At 46.3% G+C, this 19,186-nt stretch overlaps 1 protein-coding gene across 2 annotated transcripts; it reads left to right on the forward strand.

The window, feature by feature from the left end:
* Positions 1 to 13,327: 13,327 nt before the first annotated feature.
* KLF4 (KLF transcription factor 4) lies at positions 13,328 to 18,116 on the forward strand. 2 transcript variants are annotated; one of them, XM_019734216.3, is made up of 5 exons: positions 13,328 to 13,934; positions 14,048 to 14,168; positions 14,816 to 15,806; positions 15,906 to 16,070; positions 17,047 to 18,116. In XM_019734216.3, the coding sequence occupies exons 1-5, from the start codon at positions 13,930 to 13,932 to the stop codon at positions 17,220 to 17,222; spliced, it is 1,458 nt and encodes a 485-aa protein (XP_019589775.1). In that variant the 5' UTR covers positions 13,328 to 13,929; the 3' UTR covers positions 17,223 to 18,116. The 2 variants fall into 2 exon arrangements, with proteins under 2 accessions (XP_019589775.1, XP_019589774.1); XM_019734215.3 differs by having other exon boundaries at positions 14,816 to 16,070.
* The last annotated feature ends 1,070 nt before the right edge of the window (positions 18,117 to 19,186 follow it).

A 19,186-nucleotide genomic window follows, 5' to 3' on the forward strand; every position in this document is an offset into this window, starting at 1 on the left:
CTCTATGATGAGAGCTATGGAACTCAGTGTGTTCCCCTTTTGTCTTGGCTGCTGGGAAGCCAAGCAGCAGTTTGATGTTCAGTCATAGCAACTATATTGCAGGCTAGCTTCCTTTTCAATTTTTTTTCCAGAAACTTGGTTTTCTATTTCTACATTATTAGCGTTACAAAAGCAAACCCAGCCTTCACTGTCACTCACTGCAAAGTCTTTGTAGAATGGCAGAGTAAAGTAAAACGTAAAAATAAGAAGCTGGGTATTCATGATAGTTTCATCTGTACAACAGATCTACTGTTTTGGAGTAATAGGGAAAAGTTTTGCCTTTTATCTTAGATTTTTCATAAATTGAACCTTTTATTACGTGCATGTATTAGTTAATACAAAAATCAATTTTTTAAACTTAAAAATGAGTTAATTAAATTCAATTGTTAAAAATGTAATTCTTTACAATTCTGACTACTCCAGGAACATAGTTTCTATCGTAGATATTCTTCTGAATCCCCCTTCATATAGCAGAGCACTTTGTACATAACTGGAATTCAGCAAATGTCTGTTAAATGGATGAGGAATAGCGTTCACCCAAGTGAATTTAGAAGCCAGAGAGAAAGTTCCAGGCTTTGGGTCTCTAGACAATCCTGGATTCAAAGCCCAGGTCTGGCTTGCCACACAGCCCTGAGACTGGCAGTTACTCGGATCTGTTTGAGCCCCCATTTCTTAACCTGTAAAGGGTGCTTTAACCACTACTGTTTTAGGGTTGTTTTGAGGATTAACTCAGTGGTAAGATGCTTAATATGGCACATTTCCTTCCTTTTAATTATGAGTGTTCATGGGCAGAAACAAATACACTGTACATTTTAAACAGGCAACTGACCACGAGAAGCTGCACTGCTGGGGTGCCCAAGAGGAGACACGCGAGTGGATTGTCATTGGATGGACAGTACTTGCTCTTCAGAACCACAGAAATGGGAGAAAATAAGATGTGTGTGTGTGTGTGTGTGTGTGTGTGTGAGAGAGAGAGAGGGAGGGAGGGAGGGAGGGAGGGAGGGAGGGAGGGAGGGAGGGAGGGAGGGAGGGAGGAAGAGAGAATCCAAGTCCAAATGCTTCTTCCAAAGGATGTAGTAAACCTTACCTGCTTATCATAGAAATCAGCAGTTTAGGTAGAAGAGATTCTGCTCAATCTCTGAATATAACACACTAATGATGGAAGAAATAAGTAAACGTTTGGTTTTTCACATCTACATTGCCCTACAGTTGCCGGAGAATGGTTTTGATCAGGATGAAATGCAAGCGCCAGTGGCGGGACTCAAGGTGATTCTGTAGGCTTCTTTCCGTTGTGATGCATGTATGGTGTTATGTGTTATAAAATATTGAGCTAGCACATCCAAATTGTGATATTACATGTTATTCAATGTGTTTTAAAGTGTTTTAAAAATGAGTGGATTTAAAGAAAATTATCAATCATATTAGGACTGGTAGAACGCATCGATTTCAAAAAATTAAGCACAGTTCTAGAATCACTGCAAGTGTGGAAAATACAACTTTAACACATGGATCTTGAGCAACTCTCCGTCTTAAAGGGAGTCAGGACATTGGGTCCCTTAATTTGGGTCCCTAAATGACTTTTCCAAAGATTCATCAATCCCACCTATACACTCTACTCTGGTCCCACAGGGTTTCATACCAGTCCACCTGCAAACCCTGCACTCACCCACCTCCATGACTCGCTCTGCCTACACAGCCTTCCTCTTCCCTCCCTGCCACGTGCACCTCAAGCAGAATCAACCTCTCTCTCTTCTGGACGCCTTGTACACCCCACTTGCTATTATGACCCTTGGCACCTTGTATGACAATGTTTTTAGGGGTATGTCTCCTGGGCAATACCTTGTTTGTCTCTGTGCCCTGAGTCCCTTGCATGGGGCATTAAATAACTTTAAAAAAATTAAATAACTAAAATGTCATTTGCTTTTGCTCTAGGAAGACACAGAAAGAAGATGGCCATCTATGAACCAGGAAGAGGGCCCTCACCGGACACTGAATCTGCTGGCACTTTGATCTTGGATTTCCCAGCCTCCAGACCTGTGAGAAATAAATTTTTATTGTTTATAACCCAAAAATAAAATAAAATATCGTTGAGGGAAGCATTTGAGGTCTTGTCTCCTGGCAACTGTCATCAGTTTGGGCTCAAATGAACTCTTATAAAAATTCTCTACGGGTCTGGATGTTTTTCACATTGTCACAGGGTTCCCATACACAAGTATGTATTACATTTGGTCATTCTCTCTTTAAAAAAAATTTTAAAAATATCATTGAGGCCGTGGTAGGTTTAGAAAGTCAAGGGAATGAATACTTGTCTTAATTATTTACTGGAGATCAGCGGTCACAGAGAATACATGACTTTCTTCTCCCCACTGCACCCCTTGCACACCCCAACAAGGCCAGCTTCACCTGTTATGTACAAGCTTTCCTATACTGGGCATCCTGTGTCACAGCAGTTTTTGCAGTTTGTGATTGCTTGTGTGATTATTTGATTAACATCTTTCGCATGCCAACAGACTGTCAGCTCCCTGTGGGTGGCATCCGGCTTTGTTCACCATAGGTGTTCCCAACGCCCAGCACTGAGCCCGACACATAGTTGGTGCTCCCTAAATATTAGCTGTCTGAATGAATGAACGACTTTTTCTCCCTACACACACACACACACACACACACACACACACACACACACACACACGGTCTTCTAGCACTTACATTGTTATATAGATCATTGAGTGGGCAGATGGTTGACACAGAGACCAGTGTAAACTCTCCTGTTTGTTTTTCAGGCAGATTACAGCGGAAACATGATGCTTGCCAACCAGAAGGAGAGAAATTCAAAATGGTAAAAGGAGCAGTCTCACGAACAGGGCTCGATGAGGGCTTGACAAACAACACAGAGCCAAAATAAATTTTTTAAAAGTATACTCCAGCAAAAGAGTATTGACCGTGTCCTTTCAAGAATTTTCCCAGCCATCAAGAAGAAAAACGTTAAGGACTAGAACTTTAAAAGGACTAAGGCAATCAAGAAATATATTACATACGCTGACAGGTTCTCATAACTGGGAGAACACTGAGATCACAGAAAGAAAGAAGAAAGAATAGGTGCTATATTAAAACGCAAGCAAAGCCATTCTAAGAACTGTTTTTGTCTAGACAGCAGACTTTTTTTAAAGGATCAAACCTACTTTATGAGCTCAATTTTTAGCAGAGTTGCAGGGCAAATGAAAAAGAAACGTCTCAGCCTTGAGAGCTAGCAGGTTCATTGCTTTTTTCATTTCTTAGGTTGAGACTATCGAGGCTGAGGCCATGCACACAAAGTCAAGCATGGATCCAACCATCCAGATTAATCCTGATACTTCTGAGCCACAAGATACTTGCTCCACTCCCTCCTTCACGTTAGGGCTGAAGAGCCCAATGTACAGATGGAGTAAATGACTAACCCAAGCTCACATGTGTGTACAGGTGGGCCCAGACTAGAGGCCAGGCCTTCCAGCTACGTGGAAGAGCTCACGACCCTGCCATCCTGCTCTGTGGCTACACAAGACCAAACAGGAAGCCTCTACCTCCCCCCAACTAGCAACCAAACAAAGCCAATGGGCAGTAAGCTTTGCCTTCAGATGAGCCCGTTAGCGCCACATTTAACTCATCTATGCTCTATTCTCTCTCGGTGGTTTTTCTATCCCTCAGGCATTCCTGAGGCATCCACACATGGTGCCAACTTGGAAAACAAGCAGGGAGTCTCTGGGTACTATCTTTTCTTAAATATCTTCTGGTTTCAGGCCACCTAACCTGATCATGTCCCTGTCATCTTGAATACCAGACAAGAGTCATTGGCTGGTCCCTGGGGTTCTCGAAAGCAGGAACCACTTTTTGTTTATCTGTGGGGCCCTAGTGCCAAGGCTCATGTCTGGCTCACAGTAGGACAGCCAAATGGGAGGCTGTCCGAAAATTACACAGAATCTGAAATTAAAGCCAGAAAGAACTGTATTAGAATCCTTAGCCAGGAGCTTACAAAGGGGTCTAACCTCTGCAAGCGTCAAGATTCTCACCTATAAAATAACACGAATACCACCTTATAGAATCGCTATACATAGAACCGGATGGGATAATAACACACACAGAGCACCAGACCCACGAGATGAGCCATCCGTCAGAACCCTTACAATGACCACGTCCTCCATCAATGCTGATGCAAGGAAAGGATGAAGTAAGTCCAAGTTTAAATTGGTTCTTTTCTCGGAGACAAGCAGGAAATAAAGAAAAGGGCACAACAAATGCAGTTGCCCAGCCTGTGAGCAGTCAGACGTTCCTTTGCTATTTATTGTCAGAGCTGAGAGCCCTGTTTTAAAGCTGGCCCTGCCTCATCCCAACTTCTGCTTCCATCTTCTAGTGAAGTCATAACACTGGGCTAACTCTCTGTCTATTGACACAGAGAGGCTGTGAGTCACAAATTCAACAGGATGACTTTGCTGCAGTGTGATTGACTGGAAAATGTTCCCTCATCTGAAAAATTTTTTTTCAAGCAAATGGACATGCTTATTTTTGCAACATGGAGTGCAGGCTCTTTATTTATTTGACGTTGGTCTCTGCAACATTCCAGCTGGCCCAGGGAAGGCCTCACAACGTTCACGATGTGCCTTAAGAAGTGACATATATTTTTCCCCCTCCCTCTCCTTCTCCCTTCCTGCAGACTATTATATCTAAAGCAAACAGTCCCAGCACAATGGTTAGATTGCACTTGAATTTGGTGTTTACTTGACATTTACACACTGGCCATGCTGGACAGCTCACTCATTCCAGAACAGGGCCTCGGCCAGCAAGCATTGTGTTCGACTTATGCTCAACCCTGAGCAACACAGATCCTGAAACAGCTAGACACTGTCTTGAGAAGTTGCTTGTGCTGCTAGTTTTCACTCTTATGCTTGAATTAGTACATTAGCAGGGAGCAGGTATCATAATGTCTTCAGTCTTTTCAGGAAACATCTCCCTTAGCCACACAGGGCAGATGGATTTTGCTGACACCATTCTTCCTCCCTTTAAATCTAATTCACACACTGCCACAGTATTCATTCTAAAACAAATTTAATCTAGTCCCTGATGCTAAATCTCCTCAAGACTGAGCACAGATTACTAATTTGATTAATTGAATCTCCATTCTTCCATTGCCTCCTCTGAATAATTGAATTAATAATTCTTACCTCACAGGGTTGTTGTGAGCATAATATATGCAAAGAACCGAGGTTGAAGCTCATAGAAGGTGGTCTGAAAATATGGGTTCTCTTCCCCTCCAGAGGTCCACGCCTCTGGCTTCAGGAGGGAAAGGGGTTCAGGAAGGGCAGGTTGTAGGGTTCCTGTGTCAGTGCAGTTTGATGCAGGGAAGGCTTGGACTTGGCTGGGACAGGACACATATTCCATAATCCCAGCTCTGCTAGTGTGTGGCACGGGGAAGTCACCTCCGCTCCTGAGGCCTCTATTTCCATATGGGCAAAGTGGAAGCCTCCAATTACATTCTAACATTGTTCAACTTTCACATCTTCAGAGCTGGGTGAGGTCCAACCTAATTGCCATAAAAGGTTGATTTGCCCCAAAGCTGATATATGCAGATACCAGTATTTAAAAGCCATATCAAAGAACAAGATCATAATATACGGTGCTGCCCAGCGTGTAGGGAAACCAATACCTTCATACCTTGCTGATGGGAATGTCAATTTTTTGAGGAACAACTTGCCAATGGTTGATAATGCTGATCTAATAAATCAGTTTCTCTAAATTGAGCCTAAGGCAATAGAGACTATGTCTCAGAGTGCACAGGAAAATTTTGTAGTAGTGAAAAATTAACAACAGTCTGAATGCATCCATCCATCCATCCAAGCAGTTAGGCCCTAAGATTCCTCCCAGCCTGGTGCAGATTAGAGGTTTACTCTCTGGGGAACCTGATCTAAGAATTCTGGACTCAGGGAAGCCTGGCACAGCTGAGAACAGGAGCAAACAAGGACAACTAAAAGGCAGGCTACATAAGCAGTAGTGATGCCGCCAGCCCCGTGGGGGCTCCAAGAACACTGGCTGCCTCACTTACTTAGCTGTACAACTCTGGGCTAGTCGCTGAACCGCTCTCCACTGTAGGTTTTGACTGTAGCATGGGGTTCACTTATTAAACAAATATGTATTGCTTACCTATCATACACCAGCAAACCACATTATGTCCTGGAATAAGAGTAAATCAGGCAGTATTCTAGTGCACCAATGGCGGCACCCACCTCAGTGGGGAAATGACTCACTTCATATAAAGTGCTTAACACAGTGCTCAGTACAGTGTCTGATAGTGGTGAAGTTAATTATTAATTCAAATGTCCATGCTTCCTCTGATTCCTGAAGGGAGCACATAGCAGGTCCTTCTCGTCCTCTTCCAGGAAAGACAAGCAGAACGTTGCCAACACTGTCAACCAGGATATAGTTCTTCAGTGGTGAACTTGACTTGAAATGCCCCTCTCTGTCCAATAACTCTTGACTGGTTTATGAAAGGTCAAGGTCACTCACTGTTTCTCTAGATCTGACACAGCCAAAAAAAAAGGCCTTTGCAAGTCATGGCACAAATCCACAAGGTGTGATTCCCAGTTTTATAGCTGGCCCTACTTAAAAGTGTCTCTGCCAAGTTTTAGGTGAGCCTGGTCCTTAGTTGTTGTATCTGCAGTGATGCTGGGGTATTAGAGGGGAAAGAAAACACTGAAAGAGCATTTTAGTCTTCAAATCAAGATATTGTATCATCTCCCAATGTTTGGGACTGCAGAACCGAGTTCAAGTTTATCAAACTGTGATAACCACCTCAGGTTTCATTGCTAGAGGGGAGAAACCAACAATGGTAGCTTTCACATCCATTAGCTCACTTAATCCTCACAAAAGCTTTGGGAGGTAGGTACATTCATAGGTCCCATTTTATAGACAAGGAAAGTAGAGGGCAGCTGGATGACGTAACTTGCCCAAGGTCACCTGGCTAGTAAGAGGCGGCTTAGAGTCCAAACTTTGGGGTGGCAGTCCCGGCCATCTCGCCCAGAGTCTCTGTACTACTGTCATTCCGAGCCATTCCTTCGTCTCCCATAACCCAGTGAATTCTGCCAAGACCCCTCCTCCTTCACTGACTTACAGCAAGAGGGTGCAAAGAATTAAACTCAGATAATGACCTTAGATAGCCCAAGACAGTTATCTTGTCTTTAAAGAAGCCCAAATGAGTTTCTATTTTAATGGAAAACCGAGTTTGCTGAATGAAACCCAGAACACTACAATTCAACAGTTTAACGTTTGCCATAAACACATCACTCTGAGAGCTTCACTGGGTGAAAGTAGCAACCAGAAAAATTCATCAGTAACTGACAACACAGCCTGAGTGCCTTCTTTGAATAGATTACCTTCCTGAATCTCTATTATAATGCTGGAATTCCTCTAAGATTAGGTAACTGTTCTAGGGCTTCCTCTTTCAAGAAGTTTCTGATCATCCCTTGATATGAGAGTGTATTTAGATTTGAGTTATCAACTTTGAAAAGCCATCAAGCACAATCTGCGATATCTGAGGGCTGCCAGAAATTTATTTTGGTCTGCTTTTTGTCCTTTTTTTTTTTTTGTACATTGGCACTGGCCATCAATTCCAGCACTCTCCCCCACAAGCCAGTACATTAAAATTGATTAACAAACACAACGTTTGTGAAAAAAGAGTCAACCGCAGGGTAATCAAATTCATTGTTATTTTTTTAAAAATCATTTCCTTGGCTCAGTGTATATAATGTCAAATTGGCAAAAATAACCTATCCTCTTGTCCTGCCCACAAACTGAGAAGAAAATTAAACACAGAATTGTTTTTTTCTTGTTTGAGTTTCTCAGGGTGTGAAGCATTCATTTTTCTAACCCTCAAAACCCCTACACTTTCCATAGTGCAAAAATTTTACCTCCATTCTCATTCAAACAAAGGAATAGTGATTTCTTCAGAAGGGGAGCATAGTCTAAGAATCTGAGGGACAGAGGCTTTAGATTAAGGGAGTAAATCTTTGAGAGTATAATGTTTTAGTTCTGCTTGCAATGCTAATTTTCCTGGGGAAAGAGTTTACTAGGCCAGGAAAATTTGGTGGACCAAGTCAAGGAGAAAATTCCAGCAACAGGTTTTGTCTGCTGACTCGCCTTCTTTGCTAGTTCATTTACTTTTAAATGTCATATTTATTTTCAAATGCTTATAGTATTAGAGAATATTAAAACAATCATACTAAAAAAAAATCAGACTAGATAAAGATGGTAAAAGCTAGACCCTAATTTCTTTGTTAGAGGAAAATCAGTACTGTATATTTACTCTTAAAAGATATGACTATGTACTTAAACAGACATTTAAAAATAACCTAAAAGACTTTTTTTTTATCTTCTTAACATCACAAAACAAGCTGAGGACACTGAAAAGTTGAATTTAACATACTGCTGCTGTCAGAATAGTTCAAAAGTCTTTAAGATAATCCAATTTAGAATTTCTTTTTAAATAGCTTAAAGAATGTATTAGGTGTAAATTTGGGAGGCTAATGATGCAACTTAAGTGATCAAACCTAAAGGTTCATAAGAGACTTTTATTATGTTTCTGAGGATTGATTTTTAAATGTCTGTGATTCATTTTCTGCTCTAAAAACTTCAATACCCAATGTTTGGGTTTTGAAAGGCAATGGGTTTGGCTACAGAAAAGAGTTGACTCTTTCTCCATTTGGTTTTGGTTTGACTTTTGGTTATTTTTGTTTTCTAGTTGGTTTTATTACAATGCCTTGGCCAGGCTCTTCTCTCACTTTTTGTCCAACCGTTTTTGAGAGATCAGAGTTATAAAGAACTTTATTCTCCGTCTCGTTCATAGAACTTTTCAAAGAAGGAAAAAAAGTGGGCGGAGGATGAGAAGGGACGGAAAATAGAGTAGCCGAGCCAGTGAACTCCCAACCAGAAAGAAACGTTATGGACAAGATAAGGGCAGGGCTCCCAGATGAATTGTTATACCCAGGCAGTTTTGCTCACTTCCTTTATTCTACAACACATACTCACTGAGCATTTGTCCTAAAGATGCCACAGTGGAACGCAAGCCACAGACAAATTGCCATATAATAGCAGCCCACTGGGTAAATGGCATAGCAGAGTCACCATCCAGCTTTATTAGAGCTCAGAGGAAAAAGGACCAACTTGAATGAGAACCAACAGACCAAAGGACAGTACAGAAGGGAGCTCTGGAGTTTGAGGATGATGAGGACCCACAAGGGGAGAAAAGGCATCTCCGATAGGAAAAACAGCCAACGAAAACACACGTGTATTCAGAGACTTGAGAGAACATCCAGCTAAAGTTTAGGGAGCGCGGGGTCAGTCTCTAGAGATGATCCCATTAGGTTTGTCTGGGGCCAGAGTAGGAAGAGACTGGTACATCAGGCGAAGGAGCTTGGTCTTGCTCCTCCAGGCAAAGGAGACCTGGTGGGGGGAGGTGAGAAGCAAACCCTGGTGATTTGTGAGCAAAATGGATTAGATCTAGCAGGGAAATTCCAGTGGGACTACGGGGGAGGTGGAAGAGGAGCACAACAGTTTGGAGGCTACAGCAATAATTAAAAGCTATAAATAAGGAGAGCTTGAACTACTCGGCAGCCCAGCGTGTAGTAGGAAAAAGAGTAGATATATTTAGGAATGGAAATGGTTGAACTCTGTGGACACCTGAGTGCCCCCGGGTCGAAGAAAATGAGGGAAGAACTGAGGGAAATCTAGATTTCTAGTTTGGGAAGCTGGGGGTGAGTGATGAAATAACATGAAGAAAATTATGAGAAGGGCCTGGGTGGACTGAGGTTCCTGACAAGGACGGGGCTTAATGAGAGTTGAAAGGAAAGACGGGCTTCCTGCTAATGGACTATTCAAAAAGGAAAAGCACACTATTCATTCAACAAACACATGTGCTGGAGAGGCACTGTACTAGGACCTGGGGATACGGCAGTGAACAAAACAATAGCTCCTGTCCTCATGAAGCTTATGGTGAGTACTGGAGAATACTGGTGATAGTAATACCTATGGTGTATCATCGAGTCCTGTGCTAAATACTTGGAAGATCCCATCTACAATCCTCATCACTTTAAGAAATAGATATTATGAATATCCCCATTTTATAGATGGAGAAACAGGCAAAATGAGGTCAAGTAACTTGCCAAGCTAGAAAGCAACAAAGCCCGAAAACAAACCCAGGAAATCTAGTGCTAACATCCACCCTCTACACAAGACTGAGGTTGAAACGAGACTGGAGATTATAAGAAAATGGAAGTGGAGGCCGAGAGAAGCTTTTGCCACCTTGTGAAAGTTGCAAGCCCCCCTTGCAGTAATTTAGCAGTAGGGATTTCATTTCAAAATGATTTAGATACTGAAAATTATCTCGTGCTTTCTTTTTCTTAAAAAAGCAGCTCTTTCTGAGTCTGGTGGCACTCATGCACCCCAGGCCAGGGTGCGCCAGGTCCCCAGATCCAGGGCCTAGTTCTAGGTGCAGAGTCCCTCACTGAAACATTTATGCAGCCTCTTCAATCTATCACACCCCTCCATGGCTCCACATTAATCCCCTGGCACTAATGGTTTCCAGCACATCTTCTGCCAACTAATGAAGTTTGTGCTGAAAAAAATCCATTTTATAACTCCAAGGACGTTAATAATTAACTTCTATACCACAAAACTTGTAATATCAGTTTGCTGAAATAAAGTCACCAGTAAGTATTTAATTCTTCTTTAAAGGGTGTCTTCTATTATTATTATTTTAGAGTGCAATTTAGTCATCAAAGGTTTACTCAGCCTCATGTTTATAAATTATATAGGGCAGGGATTTAACTCTTCTGGACCTACCTGTTCTGAAGAGAGGGAGGGTCATAACCCTGTTGTCACACCAGGCACCTGCCTTGAAAGGAGATGATTTGTGAACTTGAAGTTCCTTACTTCTTTTAGAAATCCAGGGCGAATATAGAGATTTCCCTTTGTGATGCAATCAGAGGAATAACAAGATACTTGCCTGCTGCAAAGCAGCACTGGCTTTCTTCCTCTAGAAGATTATTGAGAAACTACAAGTTCATCTTTTTAAATTGAGTTTCAGAATCTTGTCTTGATTGTATGACATAATAATAGTGGCTTTCCAATTCATCTGTGTAATATTGTATTTTCATTGTCGTGGTTACTTTTGTTGAAGGGGAAGGGCTATTGCCTTAGAAAAATAAAACCAAAGCAGAAAAAAACTTCATGTACTGGCTACCTAAGTTGGAAACACCAACTCCTGACTTACATGCTGCCAATCACCGGCTCATCCAAGTTCACTGGGGTTTAGGAACCTTGGCCTTGATGGAAAAGTGGATAACTATAGCATGCAATCCTCAAGTCCTAGCATCCCAAGAAATTTTTGCCATCACAAAGGCGTGGGGGAGGGCGGGGGAGGATTTAACAGGTGTTTTACTTTCTTGGTTCCTCCTGTTGAAAAGGACAATATTTTCACAGTTAAAGTAACTGGTCTGCTCTTGTGGGGTGTGGTTGAACCCCTCTAGGCCACAGGAGGGAGGGTCAGGTTTTCCAGCCAAAGCACGCCCCTCCCCCCAGCTGCAGGCCCTCACAACCTTTGGTCAAAGCCGATCTAGAGGATGTAAGTCATCTTCAAGGGCGTCCAATTCTCCGGACCTAGCTTTGGCAGAGAGGGCCGAGTGGATTCGTTCAGTGCGAGATGCATTCCAAGAATGCTTCTGTGGTCAGCAAGGAGTGGAAAAATCAGGGATAACACATATTCTGAGGAAACCTAATAGGTATCAGAATCGCAGGATGCAAACAGGTGACAACTTAAAAGTGCTAAGCAGCTAGAGCTCTATGGAGGTGAGTGCACACTCTGCCCAGTGCTGGGGCTTCGAAGCTTTTCCGTGACCCCCTTCTCTCTTTTGTTTCCTAGACTGTCATCGGCGTGAGCCGCAGCATTTACTTGTGAGGACAATCGGAGGAGGGCCGGCGGAGCCCTCCGCGCGCCTGAATCCAAACTAAACACCTCTCAGGCGTACGTTTAGCAAGCGATACCGAACGCCACTCACGTTTTTTTTTTTTTTTTTTTAAAGCACTGTTTGCAGGGAAGATGAGGGCGAAAACATTTCCCGGCTGGAAAATTACTGATCACAAACTAAGGGGGGAGTGAGGGTGGGGAGGCAAAATTGTAAGACTTCAAATACCGATCGCCGTTTCCTCTTTTCCCAGTGGGCAGGGACGGCTGCTCCGAGCTCCGTGTGCCCTTTTCGACAACTGGGGTCTCCCCACATCGCTCCACCTCCTGGCTAAGTCCCTTTCGGTAGGGTTGAGCGCTCAGGGCCTGGGCCAAGACAGAGTTGCCGTTTGACCTTTACCTCGCCATGTTACCTCTTTATGACTGTTTTCTCTTCCATAAAGTGGAAAGGAGAGTGCGTGGCTTGTAAAGTGCTTTGAGACCCCCTGGTTGAAAGGTGTCCCCGCGCCTCACAGCCCCTCTGCCCGAACCCCACCCCAAAGTAAATCTTTCACTCCCTCGCTCCTTTAAAAGTCAAAACCATTACTCCTTTCCCGGTTCCGGCCTCATTCCGCCCTTCCAAGGCGAGGAACCCTCCAGTTTTCTCAGGCTCCCAGGTCTTGTTACAGTGCTGGGCACCCGCCTCCTTTAGACCCCCACCCCACCCGGCAGAAGACCCCGCGAAGAACCGTGCGAGGCCAAGCCAAGCGCCCGCACTAGAGCTCCAGAACCAGAGCCCGTCTCCCGCGTTCATACGGAAGAGACGAAGGGCTAGATGAGTCACGCGGATAACCGCGCTCTTCTGTAGTGCGTAGACGCGGCGAAGGCGTTACCCACCCCCTCCGCCCCCACCGGCCTTCTCAGCAGTCAGCTTCGAACCCAGGGAGCCGACTACGGCGATACAGACGCCCTGGCCGCCTGGCGACCGGACCTGTGCCGGGTACCCCGAGTCCCGCGCCAGGGCCGCCGCCGCCACCACCGCCGCCGGCGTCAGCGCGGCTCCCGCCCGCCAGCTGCCGAGCTGGCGTCACTGCCTGGCCCGGCCCCGCCCGCGCCCCTCCCTCCCTCGGGTGTCCCTCCCTCCCCCGCCCCCACGTGCGCCGAGTTTGTTTATTTAGCTGCCATGGCAACGCGCGGGGGGGCACAGGAGGGAGGGGAGAAGAAAGGGAGGGGCGGGGCCTGGGGGCGGACGGCAGCGCTCCGAGGGTAGGAGGCGGGGGAAGGGCTGGAGCCAAAGTTATAAGTAAGGAGTGCGCGGCGGCTGCCGGCAGTTCCCCGGCCCGAGAGAACGAGCGCCGCTGTGGGCGCGCGGGGAGCAGAGGCGGTGGCGGGCGGCGGCGGCACCGGGAGCCGCCAAGTGCCCCTCCCCGCCCCTCGGCCCCCCACCCTCCCACCGCCTGTGGCCAGCGCCCATGGCCGCGCGCGCCTCACGCAGCCCTCCGGACTCCGCGCCCTGTGCCGCCGCCCAGTCCTCAGATCCGCGCCACCGCGGCCAGTCTCACCTGGCGGCGCCGCCCGCCCGCCACCCCGGCCACAGCCCCAGCGCCCACGGCGACAGCCGCAGCGACCGCGACAGCGGTGGGGGACACTGAGTCGAAGAGTGAGCAGCCCGGCCACCGGACCTATTTACTCGCCTTGCTGATTGTCTATTTTTATAAGAGTTTACAACTTTTCTAAGAACTTTTGTATACAAAGGAACTTTTCTTAAAAAGGCATCTCTCATTTATATTTAATCCAAAGAAGAAGGATCTCGGGCAATTTGGGGTTTTGGTTTTGACTTCGTTCTAAGTCTTTTTTTCTCTTCGTTGACTTTGGGGTTCGGGTACCTCCACTGCTTCGGACTCCCGAGGACCTTCTAGGCCCCCACATTAATGAGGTAGGTGCAGCGTAGGGCGCAGGGAGGGGTGAGGGCCCGTGGGACTTGCCGGAGTGGTGGTCAAGGGTGGCCCCCTGACTCCTGCCTCGGTGTGCGCACCACTTGGCCCACAGGCAGCCACCTGGCGAGTCTGACATGGCTGTCAGCGACGCACTGCTCCCGTCCTTCTCCACGTTCGCGTCCAACCCAGCGGGAAGGGAGAAGACACTGCGTCCAGCAGGTGCCCCAAATAACGTGAGTGTTGCCCCGCGCCATGGGAAGCGTCCGGTGGGTTTCTGTGGGTAGGGTGGTAACGGGCGGAGCCCCGGAGTTACCAAGAACCACCCGGACTAGGGAAGGAGTGGCCACCGCACGGGCTCCGCAGCCCTCCCGGGATGGCTTCCGCGCCCTTGGCTCTGCTGTATGTGCGTGTGGTCTGGACGCTGCGGAGCCTCCGGGGGCGCACACCGGTTCCGCACACGTCCCTTAGCACGCAGGCGGCAAGGCGAGCGCGCGGGAGGTGGTTGTGTCCACCGACCGAGAGAGCTTCGTGCGTAGGCGTCCCCGTGGCGAGGGCACACCGGGAGAGCCTCTGTGCCCCAATTCCGGGGACGGCTGGAGCGTCCCCGAGATCTGGCGGGGGAGGGACACAGGCTGGCGAGCTGCAGAGCTCGCTCACACGCAATCGGGCAGACACAACATAACATCCTCCATGTCCACGCACCGCCTCTCTTCGGACCCGGGTGTGGGCCGAGATTGCAGCGCCGGCACTGGAGTCCCCCGGCACTGCCTGTCTGCCTGCCCAGTTCCCATGTCTGGGCGGTGTAGGCGCGCCGGGCCAGCCAGTATGTCGGGTGGCAGCAGGAGACCACCACTGACTCTCTCCTGCCCTGTCCCCGCAGCGCTGGCGGGAGGAGATCTCCCACATGAAGCGACTTCCCCCTCTGCTTCCCGGCCGCCCCTACGACCTGGCGGCGGCGACCGTGGCCACCGACCTGGAGAGTGGTGGAGTTGGTGCGGCTTGCGGCAGCAGCAATCCGGCGCTCCTACCCCGGAGAGAGACGGAGGAGTTCAACGATCTCCTGGACCTGGACTTTATCCTCTCCAACTCGCTGTCCCATCAGGAGTCAGTGGCCGCCACCGTATCTTCGTCGGCATCGGCCTCATCCTCGTCCTCCCCGTCGAGCAGCGGTCCTGCCAGTGCGCCCTCCACCTGCAGCTTCAGCTATCCGATACGGCCCGGGGGTGACCCGGGAGTGGCCCCAGGCAGCACGAGTGGCGGTCTCCTCTATGGCCGGGAGTCTGCGCCTCCTTCCACGGCTCCTTTCAACCTGGCGGACATCAACGATGTAAGCCCTTCGGGCGGCTTCGTGGCCGAACTCCTGCGGCCGGAATTGGACCCAGTGTACATTCCGCCGCAGCAGCCGCAGCCGTCAAGTGGCGGGCTGATTGGCAAGTTTGTGCTGAAGGCGTCTCTGAATGCTCCTGGCAGCGAGTACGGCAGCCCGTCGGTCATCAGTGTTAGCAAAGGCAGCCCGGATGGCAGCCACCCGGTGGTGGTGGCGCCCTACAGCAGCGGGCCGCCGCGCATGTGCCCTAAGATCAAGCAGGAGGCTGTCTCCTCCTGCACGGTTGGTCGGCCCCTGGAGACCCACTTGGGCACTGGACCCCCTCTCAGCAATGGCCACCGGCCGCCAGCGCATGATTTCCCCCTGGGGAGGCAGCTCCCCAGCAGGACTACCCCGACCCTGGGTGCAGAGGAACTGCTGAGCAGCAGGGACTGTCATCCTGCCCTGCTGCTCCCCCCGGGCTTCCATCCCCATCCCGGGCCCAACTACCCACCCTTCTTGCCCGACCAGATGCAGCCGCAGGTGGCACCGCTCCATTACCAAGGTCAGTCCTGGGGATTCATAGTTAGGGCTGGGGAGCCCTGCGTTTGCCGGCACTCCGGGGCCCATGGGATGATGCTGACCCCACCTTCTTCACCCCTAGAGCTCATGCCGCCCGGGTCCTGCATGCCAGAGGAGCCCAAACCTAAGAGGGGGAGAAGGTCGTGGCCCCGGAAAAGGACAGCCACTCACACTTGTGATTACGCGGGTTGTGGCAAAACCTACACGAAGAGTTCTCATCTCAAGGCACACCTGCGAACCCACACAGGTAGGAGATCAGACGCCATGGAAAGGAGTGGGTTTGGTGTTCAGCCCCATCAGCTAACTATGGACACTCCTCAGGGCCTCTCTTGGGATGTGGGGTGAAGTCTATCTCCTCCATCTCCTGCATCACAGGAAAGAACAGCAAACGGCGCCTACCTTTTTGCCCAGGAGCCTTTTTCTTGATGGATGGTATCAGTTCTTGAATGTGCAGTTTTGTTAGGCGTTTGAAAGGCAGGGAGGTTCCAGGCGGAATGTGGGCCTCTCCTAGCTTAAGCAAAGCACTGCCCTTGTAATCAAGAAATACTTTGCAGTGGGAAAGCATAATGGGGTTTTTTCTATCCTTTTAATTTTCTAGAATATTTTCATTGGCTGCACCCTTCCTAGATTCACCCTTTCTATTTTTATAGTCTTAATAATGAGATTTTATTTAAATTTCAAGAATTTAATGGTTCTGATTGCTGAGATTCTGGTTTAAGATGGTCACTGTAGAGAATTTCTATCAGCGTAAGTAGGTACACAAGGTCATGTAGGGGTAGCATTTAGTAAAATAAATGTAGGTACAGAAAAAGTAGGCTCCTGTGGCTTTTGGACCCAATTGTAGTGAGATAGGATATTATTACTTGATTTGGGCTAAGGGGAAATACGCTAGCAGACATAATTTCCAAATTCATGTCCACACTGATATCCTGGCTCAAACAAATGAAAATGTTAGCCCTATAGAAGTGTAGGTTTAGGTGGTATTTGTGTATTTTCAGTGCTTAACTATTTAATGTTCCCCCCAAAAAATAGCAAAAATAGTACACATAATGCATTCTTATTTATGATCTGAAATTTAACATGGCCTTAAGTGGTATAAAGACGTTCCTGGATCCTTTCAAAGTGGAGTACTTGGGGAGTTGGTTTAATATTTGGGCTCCAGTTTTTAAAATAGTTCTTCGTTCTGTAGCAATGGCTTCAATGGCTTTATTTTCCTGTTACAGGTGAGAAACCGTACCACTGTGACTGGGATGGCTGTGGGTGGAAATTTGCCCGCTCAGATGAACTGACCAGGCACTACCGCAAACACACCGGGCACCGCCCCTTCCAGTGCCAGAAGTGCGACCGAGCGTTCTCCAGGTCGGACCACCTCGCCTTACACATGAAGAGGCACTTTTAAATCCCCAGACAGTGGATATGACCCACACTGCCAGAAGAGAATTCAGTATTTTTTACCTTTCACACTGTCTTCCCGGTCAGGGGAGGAGCCCAACTGGAAAGCACTACAATCATGGTCAAGTTCCCAACAAGTCAACTTGTGAATGGATAATCAGGAGACAGAAGGAAGCCAAAAGACAAATCAAAGAACAGATGGGGTCTGTGACTGGATCTTCTATCATTCCAATTCTAAACCCAACTTGAATATTCCTGGACTTACAAATGCCAATGGGGTGACTGGAAGCTGGATATCAGGGTATAAATTAGATCCGCGAGTTGGGGGGAGGGAAGACCAGAATTCCCTTGAATTGTGTTTCGATGCAATATAAGTATAAAGATCACCTTGTAGTCTCTTTGCCTTCAAAAGCCATTATTATGATATTAGAAGAAGAGGAAGAAATTCAGGTACAGAAAATGTGTTTTAATATAGCCTAAACGATGGTGCTTGGTGAGTCTTGGTTCTAAAGGTACCAAATGAGGAAGCCAAAGTTCTCAAACTGCTGCATACTTTGACAAGGAAAATCTATTTTTGTCTTCCGATCTACATGTTTGACCTAAGTCAGGTAAATACACCTGGTTTACTTTAACATTTTTATGCAGACAGTCTGTTATGCACTGTGGTTTCAGATGTGCAATAATTTGTACAATGGTTTATTCCCAAGTATGCCTTAAGCAGAACAAATGTTTTTTTCTATATAGTTCCTTGCCTTAATAAATATGTAATATAAATTTAAGCAAACTTCTATTTTGTATATTTGTAAACTACAAAGTAAAAATGAACATTTTGTGGAGTTTGTATTTTGCATACTCAAGGTGAGAATTAAGTTTTAAATAAACCTATAATATTTTATCTGAACATTGTTTTTGTTTTGTGTGTGTGTTTTTTTCCCCCCTGAAAAAATATGGAACAGAAATGGCAGTTTAAACACAGTGGGTAGGACATGTGAAAAGCACACTTAAAAAGCCAACTTTCAACAGAGATTAAAAGAAGACTTGAAAGGCTACTTAGTTTTATGAGTACTATCGATGAGATAGGGCTGAGAGCTCTGAGGACTGTAGATCAGAATTAGGTTTACCTGATTCAGGTTGCTCTTTCCAATGTACGTAAAAATACATGAAAGCATTTTCCTTACCTGAATATGAATTTCCAGGTAGAAACAGCTCGATCATTCAATTTGCTCGGTTTAATATGAAAGTACTCATAAAATAACCATACACATTCCAGTTTCACATTTTAAAAAATCCTTATGGTTTCTCTTTAAAATTGAATGAAAATATAAAAATCGGAGGCCTGGCCTTGCATTCAGAACAATTTGAATAACAAAAGGAACGTCCCACAGTGGAAAACCCTAAGAACATAGTTCCACAGTGCCCTCCAGAGGATTGAAGGACTCATGCTTAGTGGTGTTACAGATATTAGAGCCCTAAAGAGGTCAGAACCAAAGCTTGTAGCAGGTTTTAAAACATCCATCCTCTAACAATGGCTAGCCTCGTTTCAACAGACGGAAACCAAGGGATTAATGATTCAAGGTCACAAAACGAAGTGTAAAGTAAATTTAAGTAAAATTTTGAATTTTTTTTTTTGTAAGCTTGTAGCATATTTCTGAGGTAATTAAAGCTTAAAACTGCACTGAGACTTCAGGTGGGTACCTGCGAGTCTGAAGTTCATTTGTGGCCCTAACAAAATGGAAAAAGCATTTGTGACACTTGTTGACACTATATATTTGTAATGGTGATGTGGGTGACTAATTAACATTGTCAAGTGATGGAAGCTGGCTATTTTCTTTAGACTGCTTATTAACTATCCCTTATATCTAGATGTGTCCAGAAGTGTTTGCACTATGGATGCATTTTATAAATGGAATAAGAAATAGAAATTCATAAGATGCTCATGGTGGATCAACACAAAGTATTTTCCTTGGCTTT

Source organism: Rhinolophus sinicus, chromosome 16 (genome assembly GCF_057876585.1).
Source record: "Rhinolophus sinicus isolate RSI-liver-muscle chromosome 16, RSI-T2T, whole genome shotgun sequence".
Taxonomy (NCBI): Eukaryota; Metazoa; Chordata; class Mammalia; order Chiroptera; family Rhinolophidae; genus Rhinolophus; species Rhinolophus sinicus.

Coding starts and splice junctions, on each gene's coding strand:
- KLF4 (XM_019734215.3), top strand. Junction 14,169..14,815: donor CAGCAGGTGCCCCAAATAAC/GTGAGTGTTGCC, acceptor CTGTCCCCGCAG/CGCTGGCGGGAGGAGATCTC. Junction 16,071..17,046: donor ACACCTGCGAACCCACACAG/GTAGGAGATCAG, acceptor TTCCTGTTACAG/GTGAGAAACCGTACCACTGT.